At 40.8% G+C, this 18,791-nt stretch overlaps 1 protein-coding gene across 1 annotated transcript in view; it reads left to right on the forward strand.

The window, feature by feature from the left end:
* The first annotated feature begins 404 nt into the window (after positions 1–404).
* Positions 405–18,791, forward strand: part of LOC111151896 (lysine demethylase 7A) — a 75,284-nt gene continuing 56,897 nt past the window's right edge. The window contains exons 1-4 of the mRNA XM_022510113.1: positions 405–517; positions 1,367–1,442; positions 2,847–2,940; positions 13,866–14,049. Of these exons, the coding sequence (XP_022365821.1) occupies positions 405–517; positions 1,367–1,442; positions 2,847–2,940; positions 13,866–14,049 (467 nt within the window). The remainder of the gene's footprint in view (positions 518–1,366; positions 1,443–2,846; positions 2,941–13,865; positions 14,050–18,791) is intronic.

Below are 18,791 nucleotides of genomic sequence, written 5' to 3' on the forward strand. Positions count from 1 at the left end.
TGTAAAACATTTAGAAGATCTGGCACTTGTAGGTACTCAAGAAGAAATTTCCTTGAAGTAGAATTATTGGTCTCAGGGCTCAGATATTTCCAGCCTTCTGGTGCCTGTTGCCAGATTGTCCTCCGGAAAGGTTATCCTACTTTATACTCTCACCAGTAGTGCCCGCTTCTAGTTCTCTGCATCATCCCCAGTCTAAGGTATTATTAAACTCTCCCCCCAAAAACCAATCAAACACTTTGCCAGTCTGCAGATAATGAATATTTCCACCAAAAGACATACCCCAAACTGTTCATAGCAGTGCTGTTCATATCCTCCCCAAACTAGAGCCACCTAAATGTCATCAGCAGTAGACTGGATAAATTGTGGATCAGTTAATATTCTTTAAGAAAATGTGTGACCGATACATGCAGCAGCATGGGCAGGTATCACAGATACAAGGTTTGAGAAAAGAAGCCAGGCACAACAGTGAATACCGTTTGAGTCTGCTTATACGAAGTTCAAGTACAGATCTAATTGGGTGAGAGAAGTTAGACTGGTCCTTACCTCTGCGGGGTATTTGCCAAGAGGAGGCCCAGTCAAGGGAGCTTCTGAAGTTCAGGAAATGTTCTATATCTTGATCTTGGGTGGTGGTTACATAATGTACGCAGATACAAAAACTCACTGAGGTGGATGTGCATTGGGGATTTTTAAAAAACTATTGTAATGGCTGAAGTGTACTTCAGAGTTTAAAAAATTAATAATTTACCAGTTTGGGGGCACCTTGGTGGCTCAGTGGGTTAAGCCTCTGCCTTCGGCTGGGGTCATGATCTCAGGGTCCTAGGATCGAGCCCTACATCGGGCTCTCTGCTCGGCGGGGAGCCTGCTTTCCCCCTCTCTCTGCCTGCTTCTCTGCCTACTTGTGATCTCTCTCTCTCTGTCAAATAAATAATTAAAAAAAAAATTTACCGGTTTGGTAGCTGACATGTGATATTTTGTGATTTTGTTTCTTGTCCTGTTTTTAATGGGATTGCCTCTTGTGTTTATTGTTAGGTAGGATCTTGGCTTCCACCCAGAGTTTGCAGCGTGCGTGGCGCTGTTCTTGGTGCTAGGAATATAGCCCCGAACAAAACAGTCCTTGCTCTCTTGTAACTTATATTCTAGTGGGGGAAGATAGATAAATGTAGATGACACAAGAAAAGGAAATTGAGTTAGGAGGAAAGAAAGGCCTGGGGATAGTATAAGGCCACTTTCATATGGCGAGATTATGGAAGGCCTTGACAAGGACACATTTGAACACAAGATATTTTGGATTTTACTCAGGGAAAATGGTGTATTTTGAGTAGAGGAGTAAAGAATTTGACTTAACCTTTTACAAGGTTCACTCTAGCTGCTACTTGGAGATTAGACTGGAGGGAGGCAAAGATGACAGGCTGACCAGGAAGAAGGCTATTGCAGTCATCCAGGTGAGAGAGGATTTTAAAATTTGGAGTCAGTTTTGGTAATTTTCAAATGTCATATTAACTTTAATTCCTGAAGCTTGAATGAGTGAAGAGCTTCGTTTATGAGAGTAGAAGAATTTTATCCAGAGTAGTGCTTTTGGGTAGCAATTTCTCAGGTATACCGTCTGAGTCCTGGAATTCACGCGCTTACTGAATGTTTTCTACCACGTGTGACGCTGTTCTGATTGTGTTAGGTGTATTAATTAACTCATCTAGCTCATCTGTTTCTCAACTTTTGTTTCTTAACCTTGTTGGATAAGTGCTATTATTATTCTTATTTTACAGATGGGATCTGAGGGTTAGAGAGGTCAGTAGCTTGTCCAGGGTCACAAAGCTAGAAGGTCATAGAGCTAGCTGATCTGAAATCAAGTGGGTTTGACTCCTGAGCTCACTCTCTTGACCAGTAAGTAGATGGTACTGGGTTTCTTTCCTCCTTGTCTGTCTTTATCCTGGAGTGTGAGGGGGCATAGGTGGAAGAGATGCCACAGGGTTCTGAAGAGATACATCTAGAACCATTGTACCTTTGTTTTTGTTCTTTATTAAATTGTCTTTAGTGTGAATATGTTAAAAATGATCATAACTGCTTTGGGAACAGTTTATAAAATATTTGAGAAGTTCCATAATTTAACTCTGTTTTCATCTTTGTTATAATGGTTTCTTACTGGAGTGTATTTTTATTTTTTAAATTAGGGATAAAAATGGTTCTGTATACATTTCCCTGTAATGATGAAATTGCTTTTAGTGTTATGACATAAACTTACTAGGTGAACATATATCTTCTGGTAAGAGAACAGAGAACTTCTCAGTTTCTTTTTTACTGACAGTTTATCATAAGAAAACATATGAGCATTCTTTTCCTGTGTGTCACTTATAAAAGTGAATATATATACTCGATCTTGCTATTTGAATAAAATCTGTTTTGATGTGGGAGTCTCATCTTGGGCTGCGTGGAGGCAGTGACAGTTCTCTCATCAAGTTTTTTTTTTTTTTTTTTTTTTTTTTTTCCTTAAACTCTAAGTTTGGGGCAGATTTCTGTGTGGTATGCTCTCATATCCTGTATTCTTAGGTGTGAAATTGAATTTACTGAATATCCAAGGGGAAGAAATGCCTTTATATTTGATGATCTGAAGTGGGGGCTCAAGAAAAATGGAACAGGTGTAGAGGAATTTGATTGTTGGGTGAAACTTGGGTTGGTTTGGGGCTTCAGACTCCACCATAAAGTGTACAGCTTTGGAACAGTTGGACAGTGTTGATCCTGCAGCTGCTACCAAGTTTCTGATTCTTTTTGGAAGTGACATTTTATTAACATAGTGCTCTTTTGCTTGCTTTTCCACTAATACTAACACTAATTTTTCCCATTAATTATAGTGTGATTTACTGGTAACCTGGATGATTTTCGCAGGTGTTTATATTGAAGAATGGTTTTTAGAAACCGAGGGCTGGCAGGAGGGGGTTCATTGCTGTAGGCCTTCACAGGGGACAGAGCCAGGAAACTGATAGGCACACACATCTCTATTTGTGCTGTCTACCTGTAGGTTTTAAAACCTCTGAGTTTTTATAATGATAACTTTGATTCTAATCCGATATCACTGGGTTCATTTTAGCTTTCCCCCTTTCCCTGTGACTTTTTTGTCCAGCACTGAGAAATCCAGCTCCCATTATCCACAGTATAGTTATGTTTTTTCCCATCTTTGTTTATATGTAAAGTGGTTCTAGAATTGCTAACCCATACCCTTGTAATAAATTTACTGACTAAATTACAGTATTTGTCGTTTTTTTGTTCTTAGCTTTATATCTATAATATCTTTAGCCTTATAATAGCTACTGTCTGTCTATAATATCTAGCCTATAATTTCCAGGTACCTATAACATTTTGTCAGCCCCTGTTTTCCACACTTAACTTAGGTTCTGTTCTTTTCTCCCCCAGTTTATCATGTCATGTCATTTATTTGTAATATAGTTGGGTTTGTTACTGTTTGTGTTGCATTTTTGATTCCTCCCACATCCTGGGTGGTTTTAATTACTGGTTTATATTTTGAGTATGTAAAATAATACCAGGGTTCTAAGAAGTTAGAGGTATATGAAAAGGTATAGTCAGAAGTGTCACGCCCTCTCCATCTGTCCTGTGTCTTTCCATCCCTTTTCCACCCACCTCTCTTTATTTTCTGGTTTATCTCATGTGGAATTTTTGTTTCTTTTCCCACAAATGGGCAGATGAATGTATATTTTCTTATGTGTATTTCCTTAACACAAAGGGTAGCTTATGATAAATGCTCTGCTTTTTTCCCACTTAATAATATATACTGGAATTCGTTCTGTGTCAGCTCACGGGGCTCTTCCTTATTCTTTCTTTCTTTCTTTCTTTTTTTTTTTTTAAGATTTTATTTATTTATTTATTTGTCAGAGAGAGAGAGAGAGAGAGAGAGAGAGAGCGAGCGCGCGCACAGGCCTGCAGAGTGGCAGCAGAGGCAGAGGGAGAAGCAGGCTCCCTGCTGAGCAAGGAGCCCGATGCGGCACTCGATCCCAGGACGCTGGGATCATGACCTGAGCCGAAGGCAGCCGCTTAACCAACTGAGCCACCCAGGCGTCCCCCTTATTCTTTTGAATAGCTGCATAGCACTCCATCACGGGGATGGTCCCTGTTTTATTCATTCTCTTGTGCATGGGCATTTTAGGTTGTTTATAATATTTTGCAATTACAGAGAGTTACAAACAAAGTAGAACTTTGTGTATATGTATTTTCATATTGTTGGAGGTATATTCAGGTTAGATTACTAGAAGTGGGATTACTTGGTCAAAAGGTAAGTGCAGATGTTTTGTTACGATCACCAGATTTCCCTTCAGAATGGTTGGACCAATTTGCATTCCCACCAACAGGGTATGAATATGCATTGTTCCCCACATTTTTGTTATCAGACTGTAGTTTCATATTTTTTAGTCTTTGCCAATCCAATTGGTGAAAAATTGTATCTTTTTAAATCTGCATTTCTCTAATTACAAATGAGTTTGAACAACATTTCATTTATTGAAAGCCATTTTCTTTCTTCTTTTTCTTCTTTTTTTGGGGGAAAATGATCTGTTTATAGCTTTTTCTGACTGTGTCTTTTTTAAAGAGTAGGGCTATTAGGCTTTTGTGACATATAAATAGTCTCTCCACGTTTGTTGGTTTTCTTTTTTGTTTTGTCTATGGTGATTTTTTTTGCCATGCAGTAGTCCTATTTATCAGTCTTTTATTGGCTCTGGGTTTTAAGACATGATTAGCAAGTTTTTCTCTGCTCCAAGGTAGAGAAATCCTCTTTAGAGGATTTTTACCTGTATTTTCTTTTAGACCTTGTATGGTTCTGTTTTTTGTTTGTTCGTTTGTTTGTTTTACATTTAGATCCCTAATCCATTTGGAAATAATTTGTGTATATGGTAAAAAATAGAGATATAATTTTATTTTTTTCTAAATAAGTAAGTTTTTCTAAATAAAATTTCCCAGCTGTGCCAGCACTGTTTATTAAAAAGCTTATACTTAGGGACACCTGGTTGGTTCAGCTTGTTGAGCTTCCAGACTCTTGGTTTGGCTCAGGTCAGGATCTCAGCATCCTGGATGGAGTCTGGTTTAGGTCTTGACCTCAGGGTTGTGGGATTGAGCCCTGGGTGTGTCCCTGAGCTCAGCAGGGAGTCGGCTTGAGAGTCTCTCCTTCTCCCTTACCCTCTCACCCTCCCCCCACTCTCATGTTTGCACACTCTCTCTGAAGTAAGTAAATAAATTTTTTTTAAAGCTTTTCGATTTTTCAGAGCAAGAAACAGATTCTTAATTATAGAGAACAATCTGATGGTTACCAGAGGGATATGGGTGAAAGAGATGATGGGGATTAGGGAGGACGCTTGTCCCTGTGAGCACAGGGTGATGTGTGGAAGTGTTGAATTACTATATTGTATCCCCGAAACAAGTATAATATTGTATGTTGACTAACTGGAATTAAAATAAAAACTTTTTTATTTATTTATTTGACAGAGAGAGATCACAAGTAGACAGAGAGGCAGGCAGAGAGAGAGGCAGAGAGAGAGAGAGAGGGAAGCAGGCTCCCTGCCGAGCAGAGAGCCCGATGCGGGACTCGATCCCAGGACCCTGAGATCATGACCTGAGCCGAAGGCAGCGGCTTAACCCACTGAGCCACCCAGGCGCCCCCAAAATAAAAACTTTTTTAAAGGCTTGTTGGTATTTTATTCATTTTACATTCAATTTCCAAATTAACTTAGGGAAAATTGACTTTTTTGTGATGTTGAGTCTTCCATCCAAGAACAGGGATGTTTCTTTATTTAAATCTACTTATGTGACTTTCAGATATGTTTGCGTTTTTTCTATGGATTATTTTTATAGTTTATTCCTATATATTGTTTTCTTTGTTACTATTATAAATAAGATTTTCTCTACCATTTGCTTGCTCATTGGTTATCAGTTATATATATGCATATTTGACTTTTATTTTTAAGATGTTATTTGAGAAAGAGCAAGAGCGAGAGAGAACATGAGCAGGGGGAGGGATAGCAGAGAGGGAGAAGCAGACTCCCTTGCTGAGCAGGGAGCCTGATATGGGCTTGATCCCAGGACCCTGGGATCATGACCTGAGCCAAAGGCAGATGCTCAACCACTTAAGCCACCCAGATGCACCAAGATTTGACTTTTGAATGTTACTTTTATTTCCTGCTATTTTTACCGAAAGAATTTTTTAAAATTTTTAAAAGATTTTATTTATTTATTTGACAGAGAGAGAGATCACAAGTAGGCAGAGACGGGGGAGATGCAGGCTCCCCGCTGAGCAGAGATCCCGACACAGGGCTTGATCACAGGGCTCTATCCCAGGACCCTGAGATCATGACCTGAGCCAAAGGCAGAGGCTTAACCCAATGAGCCACCCAGGCACCCCTTACCAGAAGAATTTTTAGAGTTCATTGTATCATCAGTTCACTAGAGGTTCTTGTCAAATGCAAATAGAGTTTTTCTGCTTCTTTACCTATTCACCTCAAAATGAATTTTCTTACCTAATTGCACAGGCTTTTATTCCTTATAGTGTTAAATATTGGTGGAGATTGTGGATATCCTTTCTTCGTTCTTGATTTTAGTAGAAATGCCTCTATTTTCTTGTTAAATTGGGTACTAACTTTAGGCATAATTTATCATATTAAGAAAGTCGCTTTGGGGACGTCTGGGTGGCTCCGTCTGTTAAGTGCCAGCCTTCGGCTCAGGTCATGATCCTAGGGTCCTGGGATGGAGTCTCACATCAGTCTCTCTACTCAGCAGGGAGCCTGCTTCTCCCTCTGCCTGCCAACCCCCCCACCCCCGGCTTGTGCTCTTTCTCTCTGACAAATAAATAAATAAAATGTTTAAAAAAAAAAGTCTCTTTTAAATCTTTTAGTGTTTTTATCATGAATGGATGTTGACTTTGTCAAAAGACTTCTCCAGCACCTATGAAGAGAACCATATGCTTTCCCCCCTTACATCTGTTAATGTACATATAACATATTTTTAAGTGTTTTATTATTAGCTGCTGTGAAGACAGCCTCATGTAAAAATATTTTTCACTACATGCTTCACCATTGGATACTTAAGTTGTATTCTGGTGATGCTTTGTACCTAAGTTTAAAAATGTTATTCTGTATAGATTTAGAGTTTAGATTCTAGATTTTAAAATGCTACTGCCTGGGAAGCCTGGGTGGCTCAGCATTTAAGCCACTTCAGTTCACAGGATCAAGCCCCAAGTTGGGCTTAGTGGGGAATCTGCTACTCTCTCTCTGTCTGCCCCCCTTCCCTCCCTGTGCCCCCCCCAACTTGTGCTCTCTCTCTCTCTCTCGAATAAAATTTTAAATGAATAAAATACCATTGCTTTTGGTTGTTTTTAGTATAAAAAATTGACAAATAGAACTGACATAGAGGAACAAATAAACACTAAGCAAGTAATATATATATGGTATATGAATCATATATATATGATATATGATAGGAATCTTTAAAGCATTAATGATCCAGGAATTTCTCTAAAGCAGGATTTTCTAATCTGTGTTTTATGAACCCCTGAGGTTTAAGGTATCCTGGGAGTTCATTTCTTTTAATTTGTCTTATAAAAAGACAAGGGTTCTTTTTTTAATGGATTAGCTTGAGTGCCTCTGAGTGTGTATAGGAACAGGCATTCATGGGAAGGTTAGTGGAAATCAGTTGAATGTTAGTAAGAATGGGTTAGATTGGGTTGGTTTGTCTTTCAGCTGAATGCTGCTAGCTACCATGATGGTTTTGACTTTAATTTTAATTTTTTTTTTTTTTAGAGAAAATTTCAAACATACAGAAGTAGACAGAATAGTATAATGTACTCCCATGTTAACCATCCCTCCGGTTCAGTGAATATCAGTTCATGAGCAGTCTTGTTTCAGCTAACCCTCCTCCTTCCCTTGGATTTGTATTTTTTTTCAGATTTTTAATTTTTTAAGGAATCTCTACAGTCAGTGTGGGGGTTGAACTTAAAACCTGAGGTCAAGTGTTGCATGCTCTGTTGACCGAGCCAGCCAGGCGCCCCCGCATTTAGTTATTTTGAAGCAAATTTGTGACAATATCATATTTGTGCATGTTTCAGCAAATATATCTGTAAGGCCTCTTTTAGAAGAAATAGCATTATCACAGCTAAAAGTAATTGCCAGTTCCTTAATATCATGAAATAGTCATTGTTCAAATTTCCAGTTGTCTCAGGAATGTCGTAAGTTTTTATACTATCTGTTTGAATCAAGATGCAAATACAGTCCACACGTTGTGATTGGTTCATATGTCTTGTAAGTCTCATAAACTGTAGCAGTAGTTCTTAACTGGATGGGTTTCATCTCCCCGCCCCAGAAGATGCTTGGCAATGTCTAGAAACATTTTTGGGGTGGCGGGGTGTTGCTAGTAGTTAGTAGTTAGAGGGTGTGGGTCTCATAAACATCCTACACAGCACAGCCCCTATGAGGAAGGACTGTGTGTCCCTGAGTGCCAGTAGTGTTGGAAGACCCTGAGCTCTAGGCTTTCTTCACTTTTCCTTTGCAACTTATTTTTGGTAGAAAGTGTTGTTTATCCTACAAGTTTTCCACTTTCTGGATTTTGCTTATTATATCCCTGCTGCATCTTTTAACATATTCCTCTCTTTCCTGTAAATTGGTAGTTGGAGCTAGAGAAACTTGATCAGATTCAGGTTTTTTTCCTCAAGAACATTTTTTTTTTTTTAAAGATTTTATTTATTTATTTGCCAGAGAGAGAGAGGGAGAGAGAGCGAGCACAGGCAGACAGAATGGCAGGCAGAGGCAGAGGGAGAAGCAGGCTCCCTGACGAGCAAGGAGCCCGATGTGGGACTCGATCCTAGGACGCTGGGATCATGACCTGAGCCGAAGGCAGCTGCTCAACCAACTGAGCCACCCAGGCGTCCCCCTCAAGAACATTTTATAAGTGGGTGGTATAGTTTTCCATCAGGAGGTATAAAATGTTTGCTTGTTTTCTCTTTTTGTCATGTTTTTTCCCGTTGACCGATGCCAGTATGCATTCATTTATTCATGAGTGGTTCCAAAAATGATGATAATTTAATTACATAATTCTTTTTTATTTACTAGCTAGAATACTTCTCTGAAGAGAAGATTTTTCTTTACTTCTTTGGTTATCTAGTGGTACAGTTTGTATAAGAGAGGAAGAATTAAATATTTCCCTTTATCACTAGTTTTGGAATTAATTGGCTCATTAGCATTCTTTGTTCATTATTCATTAAAGAAAAACTTTAATGAATAATACTTATTTGTAAGCAATATAGACAGGTAAACAGATGAATAAAAAAGGGTTCATGTCTCCTTTGGCCACATACCCAGTAATTTAAAACAATAAAACCAAAAAATCTAGTGAGAAATTCAGGCAATATAGAAAGATTAAAAAAAGGAGAAGTGAACATCTCTTGTCTACTTCCTACCGTCCTTTTTTCCAGTGGTAAACTCCGTTAACAGTGTTGAGTTTCCATCTCAGAAGGAGGGCTCACATCATGTACACATGATTCTGTTCTGCTCTTTTTCATTCATTAAACTATTCTGGAGGCTGAGGAGAGGTTTTTGTATCAGCATACACAGATAGCTCATTTCTTTTTAGTGGCTGTGCAGAATTCCGTTCTGTGGATTTACCATAATTAACCTGGTTATCTGTTGATGGATTCCTTATCTGGTTTCTCCCTCTTTCTTTTTCTCATGGTATTAAACAGTGCTGCGGTGCAATATATTTTTGTGTCTTTATCTTTATTCTCGACAAGCTTTTGTGTATCCTTAAGGTAGGTTTCTAGTGTTATACATTTTGAAAAATTGTTTTTATCTGTACTCTTATTTTGTTTTACTTTTTAAAAAGATTTTATTTATTTATTAGAGAGAGTGAGAGAGAGCACAAGTTGGGTGAAGGGCAGAGGGAGAAGCAGACTCCCCGCTGAGCAGGGAGCACGATGCAGGACTGGATCCTGGGACTCTGGGATCAAAATGCTTAACTGACTGGCAGACGCTTAACCTACTGAGCCACCCAGGCACCCTATAGTCATATTGTAAAATTTATGTTCTAAAGGGACACAAGGAACAGTGATACTGAAGTATAGGTTTGGTGAGCTTAACCATACTAACTATGCAAATTTAAGATGCTGATTTACCAGGGCAGTAAATTGCATTCATCAGCTAATTCTAATACATCAAAAGTCAGTGTTAGAGAATGTACAATAACATACCTGATTTGTATTTTATTATGGGGAGGGGGAATAAAACACTTCCAGAATATTTTGTGAAGAAGTGCAAGATTTTTCTTCTGTAATTTAGAAGTAGAGTTTTCCTTGAGCACAAAACACAGGAATTTCAAACATCAGTTAGTAATCATAGCAGTCTGACATCATGTGCAGTAAATTACGACATTGTTCAAGCTGGGAGATACCATTGTAGATAATTTGGTGTGTGGGTTTTGTTTTTTGTTTTTTTTTTAATGTGCAAAAGCTGTTTTTAGATAAGCGGTCACTGTTTGACAAAGAAATTGGAATGATGTCCACTGTGGTCCTTTTGATTTATATAGTGTCTTATGGATACTGTAGTATTAATATATATGAAAAGGAAAAGTAAATGGTCCTGGGGATCTACCTGGAGGTCCTGGAGATATTCTCACTGCTCAGGAACTCCATAGACTGTTACACACGCGGACACACACACACACACACACACACACACACACACATGAACTAAAGTCAGAAGAATGTATCAGTTTGGCTAGCATCCTAACTGATTTACTGAGTGACAAAAAGTGGGACACAAGGCACCCTGGAAGCAGAGGCTTTCTGGCCAGTTCCCATCAGTGACGTCAGAGACTTTCTCTGGTGACCACATTGGAACCTTCTCCCCCGGAGACTGCTTTGTGGGGTCATGGGATTTTCTTCTTCTCTGTGACCTCCTGCAGCGCCTCACCTATCACACACACGATACTGTAGGCATGTGGTCAGTCCTTTTTACTTTATTGCTTTTTGAAGTAATCTTGGGGTATAAATAGTTTTATCTGCAGATTAGAGGAATTTGAGTCTTTTTACTTAATTTAACTTGTCACGGGTCTGAGTCATATTTCTCTCTTAACATTCTTCCTATTTCAGTACTTTTTTAAAGCTCATTTTCTGTGAGCCTTGTTTCCTTGAATCACTTTCTTTCTCTTTTTTCTTTTTTCCTTTTTTTTGCTAGCCTGTCCTTATTTTCTGTAAATCAAAGGAGCAGATCCCATGGTTACTGGAGAGCAGAGTCCTTTCTGTTTGATTCTGGTAATTCTTTCCTCAAACCTGCTTCTCCAACCGTCCAAATGCCAAGTAGTCAGTGCTGGACTCTGTTCTGTAATTTTCTTCTTCTTCTCTCTCTGTGTGCATCCAGCCTGTGGTAGGAGAGATCAGATCCTCTGATGTGAAGTTTTTTTCTCAGTGTCCTCATTCCTTGAACCCCTTGTTAGAATTGGGGCATTTAGGTGGCTCAGTTCTTAAGCATCTGCCTTCGGCTCAGGTCATGATCCCAGAGTCCTGGGATCAAGCCCCGAGTCAGGGCTCCTGGCTCACTGCGGAGCCTGCTTCTCTCTCTGCCCCTCTCTCCTGTTCTGCTCTCTCTCTCTCTATCTCTCTCAAATAAATAAATTAAATAAGAGAATTGATACCCAGAGTCTTTTGTATACCTCTTTCTCTTGGAAACACCTTGTTCAGGCTGCCCCTCTCCTTGGGAGTGGTACCTACCCAGGGAACTTACTCATTCACTTCCTGTCAGTTGCAGAGTGCTGGTTTTCAGCCTTACTGTTGGCCCCAGGCCTGCTGCACGGTTCGTTCACCAGCTCCAGTGCTCAGGGAAATTCGTCTCTTTCTTTGGACAGAGCAGAAGAAGACTGTGACACAAATCTGAGAACTTTTAGATCACGTGGTGTTAGGATATGGCTGACCCTCTCTAGCTCTTCTCCACCATATCAATGACTTTTTGGTTTCCCGACCACCATCACGGTTTCTAAGCTATCTCTATAATGCAGTATTTATTTAACATTTTTCTTTAAATCAACTTTAAATGGATTTGGCTTTTTCAGTTTAACTTTGTCCTAAACAGAGGTTATCTGTTAAATCACATTTGTGATGCTCACTATATATTTTAATATTTGTGAGAAAAGACACATTTATTGTGATAGAGACTTTATAATATAAAATGTATACATGTGAGATTGTCAGGAGGGTGGTGGTGATTGATGGAAGGATAGTTAACAGACACAGGGAAAGAATACACATTTCCTTAAGGGAAGTAAGGGATAGAACTTAACCAAATGAGAATGGCTTTAGGCAGCAGGAGGCCCAGCGGCAGGACAGATTGTCCTGGCCTTCAGTTCTCATAAACGTGTCCTGTTGCCAGTATGATGCCATCTGGGAGCTGGAGTCCATCAGGTCCAGCTGTCCTTCTGGTGGTGATGGAGCTGGGGTTCTCGGGTTGCCTCCTTGTTTCAGGGTGACCTTGTCTGCCCCACAAGTCTGAGGAACTGCTCTTAACCGTAGTATGTTCCTCAGTACTTCTAGCAAGATGGGGTGACTTGAAGATCAGCTTCTCAGATATGCCTTTAAGATGTACCTTCTCAGATGTACCTTAAGCAGGCTTTAAGCCTGCTTGATGACTCTTCCTCCGGTACGCATAACTCTACACCTTGGTAGACCTGGAGCTAGAGCCATGAAAAGTAACTACGAGGTGTATACACACCCAGTGGAAAGAGGGGACCCTTAAATGAGGAGAGGTAGCATATCTGTTTTGTCAGAATGCGTGTATTCTTGAAATAAATGACATTATTTTCTTTTTAGTATTTTCCATGATCATTGTTTTTGAAGAGTCAGTGCTACACATCTTGCATTCAGCCGTTTATATGTGAAACACAGTTGCCAAAGTTTGCTGTAGTATGGAGCGGTCTATTTTCAGATGTAGGAAATTTCTGGAAATGTAGCTTCAGGAAGAAAAGGAAACCGCCAAATCATTGGGAATTATCTTTAGGTATGTTCTAACCCTTGAATCGTCGGTTCAAGGACATGGCTTCAGTAATTACATCCCTGCCTCCGTATCATTTTTTTCTCATTACAAATAGTATATAACCTTCATGGAAAAAAAAAAAAAAAGAAGGAAACATCCTTGTCCTGACATCCCTCCTTCATCTGTAGCCCCGTTTCTTTACTGCCTTTATAGCAAAATTCATCAAAAGAAGTGTCCATGTTTACTGTCACCAGTTTTGTTTTTGTTCTTCTCTTTCTCTCTCTCTCTCTTTAAAGACTTTATTTAGTTATTTGATATATTTAGTTATTTGATAGAGAAAGCGAGAGAGGGAACACAAGCAGGGGGAATGGGAGAGGGAGAAGCAGGCCCCCCGCTGAGCAGGGAGCCTGATGCGGGGCTCGATCCCAGGACCCTGGGATCATGACCTGAGCTGAAGGCAGGCACTTAATGACTGGGCCATCCAGGCGCCCCTCTCTCTCTCTCTGTCTCTCCCCCTCCCTCCCTCCCCCCCTCCCCCTCCCCCCCTTTTCTCTAGTTAAGGTCTCATTCTCTCTGAACCCTGTTGGACTTTGATCTTTACTACTTGGTGGTGGTGGCAGTCTTGTCAGAGTGACCAGTGAGCTTCCCCTTATGTGGCTTCTAGGGAAGCCCTGTGCTGGGGTTTCTCTGGGTTCACTACTTCTCCTCAGTCCTCACTGCAGTCCCTTCTTAACCTCCCTGCTCTTTTAACACTGGAGGACTCCAGGGGTTAGTCCTCAGTAGTTCTCTTTTTCTAGCATTTATCTGATCCCCTGACTTCAACTTTCATCTGTATGTGGATGATTCCTTAATTGTTATCCCCTTCAGGGCCCTCTCCCCTGGCCTCTAGTCTTGAATATGTAGTTGCCAACTTTCACATCTTGGCTCAGATAAGCAGTAGTCATCGTGTCCCGTGGTGTGACCGCAGTGGAAGCCAGGGTTCCTTCCTGGTCAGCTGTCCTCCTCCTCCTGCCATCTTCCCTGCCTGTCTTAATGGCAGCTCCTTCAAGATGTTCGGGCCAGAATGTTTGGCGTCATCCTGATTTCTTTTCTTATAATCTGCATTAAATTCTTCAGCAGAATCTTTGGCTTATCGTGGTCGTCTCATCCCTTCACATCACTCCCCTTACGTAAAGTGAGGTTATTGCCGTAGCTTTCTAACTGGTCCCTCTTCTTCTGCTAGCACAGGAGCCAGAGTGACACTTTAAAAATGTAAGTTAGGTCTGGTGGCTCTTCTGTTGGAAACCCTCCAGAGAATCCCATCTCGCCCAGTGGAAGTCTCCCTGTGGCGTGTGGGAGCCTGTGGACTCTGCCCCCGCCTGCTCCTTTGCTGTCCTCGCCCGCTGCTGTGCCGCCGGCCTGCTGGCCAGCTCCTGCGGGGGCCTCGCGCTTGCATTTGCTTTTCCTTCCGCTTAGAGCATCTTTCCTCAGCTACCCCAGGGCCTGGTCCCACACTTGCCCTAGGTTTCTCCTCCTTGTCATCATCTCAGCGAGGCCTTCCCTGGCTACTGGAGTGGAAAATAGAAAATCCCTTACCTCTGGCACACTTCTTCCTCCATGGCACTTATTACTACCAGACATATATTGTGTGGCTCCCTGTTCATTTTTCTGTCTCTCCCCAATAAGATGTAAGCTTTGGGAGTGTAGACATTTGATTTTTTGGTTTTGTCATGATTATATTTCAGGTGTCCTGATCGTGCTTTGAATGAGTGGATGGCTGAGTCAGAGAAGACATTTTGGGTTTGTTTTACATTATGTTGAAGGAAAGAAGATGGTGTTAAGTGTGTCTTTTAGCCGCGTGCAGTGTTATGGCTGCTGAACTGATAAGCCAGTGTAACTATGGCCTGCCTCTCCACCTGCTCGTAATTCTTTTCCTGCTCTCACCTCCTGAGTTGAACATTGCCCTTTAGGGGTCTCTTTGCGACCTAATCTCTTCTGCCCAATTCTGGCTTCGCTGCTTTTCTTTTCTCGTTCTCAGAGCCACCCCTCTCCACAGCCCTGTCTATATGCTCCCTCTTCTTCCCCCTCGCTACACACACATGCACACAAATGTAATTTAGTGTACCACTTTCCTCTTAAGCATAAGTCTCTGGAAATTCCCTAGTCATCACCATGATTTCTAACTTCATTTAAAAATAGTTCCTGAAGTGCTACTTTTCTCTGTGGAACTTTGCTTAAGATAGCAAAGATATTTTAATCCCTTTGTCTAAAAGATTGCCCTCTTTCCATCTGCTCCACGTTCCATTCTTCTGCATGATGGCCCAGACTCATAAGAGATTCATGGTAGCTCAGCGCAGTGCTGAGACTGCCCTCAGTGGTGGAACAGAATTTGTCTTGAAGATTCATCAATTTTATGTATGACTCTGGAACTGACATGCGATATATTGCTAGGAATGATTATTTTTCCCTCTGGAGAATGCCTGAGGTCCAGTGATGGGTCTTCCCCTCCTACACAAATCAGTTGTGGATTTCTTCATCAAGTTGCATAAGTTTTCTTTCATTTTTGTTTGGGAAATAAGTGTTAAATATTACTTATTAATTAATATTACTTGTTAGTATTACTTATTTAATCTATACCTATTTACCTCTGATAACCTTATTACATGTGTTTTATGTATATACATGTTGAGTGTTTATCCCAGAGACAATGGGGGAGTAATATGGAGAAGGGTGAGGAATGCAATGAGCAGTGAGTATTTTTTTTTTCACAGTGAGTATGAAGATGAGCATATGTGGGGGCACCTGGGTGGCTCAGTGGGTTAAAGCCTCTGCCTTCAGCGCAGGTCATGATCCCAGTGTCCTGGGATCGAGCCCTGCATCAGGTTCTCTGCCCAGCGGGGAGCCTGCTTCCCTTCCTCTCTCTCTGCCTGCCTCTCTGCCTAATTGTGATCTCTATCTGTCAAATAAATAAATAAAATCTTAAAAAAAAAAAGATAAGCATATGTGTGTATACAAAGAATGAACAGGTTAAGCGGGTATGCATAGTAGTTTGGCTAGGCTGGAATTTTACGTGTGTAGCAGGCTCTGTAGGAACAGCACCCTATTTCCCTTGGCTCTCTGTGTTTCCCTCTCTGTTTCTGTCTCTGTCTTTGTCTCTTGAACAAGACTTCTTGCGGAAGGCACTTAGACATCACCTGAGGACTTTCTCCAGCTGTAGGAGCTCAGCACCTTGCATTTGAAGCAGGCTGAAAATGCTGGGAGGTTAATGCCCCTAGGATAGCTATCAACCATTGTCTTTCAGGAAACTAAGTAAATAACCTAGCTTTATCTTGCCCCTGGGTGGGACCAGGCCCCTTCTACATAATTTCCCAGATGTCCGCAAAGGGGTCATCCTGGCTTCTTCCTGTCTCACTTTTACGCTCCTTTCCTCGTGCTCCTGGGGATCACCTGCCGTGTGAGCATCTGTACCAGATTTGGGTGTCAAGATCTGCTTTTTGGAGACTCCAACCAAAAGCAGCAGAAAGTTATTAATGAGAAGAATGGTAATAAATGAGAGATACTGGGTTTGAAAGTAGAGTTTGGATTCCCTTTATTAAATAGCAGATAACAGATTTTTTACGTTATGATCATATTTGTGTATTAATGACTGTGTAATAAGTGTGGGTTCATTTACTTATATCTATGTGCAGATGCACTGGGAACATGGCCTATGCATTAGACCTGGAATCCACTTACTTACCTCATTAAATAGTTTTCTGGTCCTGCTGCATGGAAAAAATGTCTTCCCCTGGTTTATGTGTGATATGTTTTTACTTTGAAACCGTTTGCTACTATTTTATTTCTCCATTTCTTTATTCTTTTCAAATGCCTTCTGAATATGCTAGAAACATTCTATGTAGTGATAAGTAACCTTTAGCATGGGTACAATTGCGATGAAGTGTTAACCTCTCACAGATTAACTAGCCTATAAAAACTAGCAACCGCTCTGCCATCTTTGAGGAATGCTGTGGTCTGCTTGAATACAATTTTCCTCTAACTGAAGAGTCTCATTGTGAAATGTGGTTGAATGTCCTCAGAAAAGTTGCTCAGGAGGTAGAATTCCTCATATGTCAATTATCTGTAGAAAGAGTTGGGTGGATGTGTTATGCTCACATAGCGAATATTGCACTATTTAATTTTGATGACTCAGTGTCATGGACCTTACTTTGCTCTGCTCTATGGGCTGCTGGCATGTGTTGGACCGTGTGTGTACTAAATTGCCCCAGACCAGAGCTATTTATTGGTAGCGTTTCATCTCCTTCCTTAATATACTTTCCTATTCCCTCTTACATACTGCTTCTAATTTTCTGTGTTTTTGTAATTGGAGAGAAACTTAAGATTTCAGTGGGGAATCAGACAGCAGGTCTTCTTAAATTGCCCATTCTGTCATTCTGATACATTTGTGATAGGATGAGCCCAGGCAGGAATGGAGTGAAGCTATGCAAAAGGGACTTGGCAGATATCATTAAAGTAGGTCTGGCAGGCAAGGTTAGAATTTTTAAAGCCAGAGTGCTTGTGAAGCTGGAGAGTAGCTTTGAATTCTAATTGGCCTGGGACAGGAGCTCTACCTGGTGAATAAGGGTAGTCCTGGCTCAGAGGTAGTTTTGCAGAGAAGGCACTCAGATGGCTGGGCTGGTGATATGGTGTGTCTTGCTTCTTAAGGAGCCTTATTTGACTCTGGAATCATTTTGTGAGTAACCTTAATTCCTGTGGGATAGTTTAAGAAATGCTCTTTTGGAGAATACTGTATAGGCAGTCCTCACTTAGCACGGTTTTGATATGTACAGATTTCAGTTACCATGTAAAGAAAAATTGTTTTTCTGCTTACAACACTTCTGACAGCAAATGTGTGGGTTTTCCACACCAAGCAATTCCCCAGTTCTCTGCAGATGCCTAGTGGGTGTCTTATAATTTAATTCACTTCTGACACTAACTACCTGGAGTGAGTTAGTGCAGAACCCACTTAAGGTTTAGTCCTTAAGGGCTTGGTCCTACAAGACTGTCCCCCTACTTCAGACATCAGTCACAAATAGTGGGTTCCTAGGTAACCTACACTTCTGTTCAGTTGGCTACAAATGGGGGTTCTCATGTCCTCCTTTTCAGGTTTGGTAATTTGCTATAATGGCTTACAGAACCCAAGGACACATTTAGAACCAAGCACACATTTAGTTTATTATAAAGGATATTATAAAGGTTGCAAATGAATAGCCAGATGAAGAGGTACTTATGGCGAGGTCCAGAAGAGGCCCACATGTGGGAGATTCTGTCCCGCTGGGGTTTGGGATGTGCCGCTCTTCTGGCATGTGGATGCATTCAACAACCCCGAAGGCCTTAGACCCCTCCACTTAGGGTTTTTATGGAGGTTCCATTGCATAGGCATAACTGATTAAACCATTTGGCTATTGCTGATTAATTTAATCCCCAGTCCTTATCTTGGCCTCAGAGGTTGGGAATGGGACTAAAAGTTATAATCCTCCGATCACGTGGTTGGTTTCTCTGGCCACCATCTTGAAGCTATCAAGGAGCCCACCAAAAGTCATTAGCATAAACTCTGGCACAGTTGAAGTGAGCTTGTTGGGAATAACAAAAGGCATTACTTTCACCCTTATCAGGAAATTAACAAGGATTTTCTGTACTCCGGTGCCAGGAATCAGGGACAGAGACCAAATACATATTTCTTCTTCTATCACGTTAGCACTGTGGTTCAGTTAAATACCACTACTTCCCAAGTAACATAATTCATATTTTAACCACCATGGTATATTAACCGTGCAT

Source organism: Enhydra lutris, unplaced genomic scaffold (assembly GCF_002288905.1).
Source record: "Enhydra lutris kenyoni isolate GAN:26980312 unplaced genomic scaffold, ASM228890v2 scaffoldscaffold27, whole genome shotgun sequence".
Taxonomy (NCBI): Eukaryota; Metazoa; Chordata; class Mammalia; order Carnivora; family Mustelidae; genus Enhydra; species Enhydra lutris.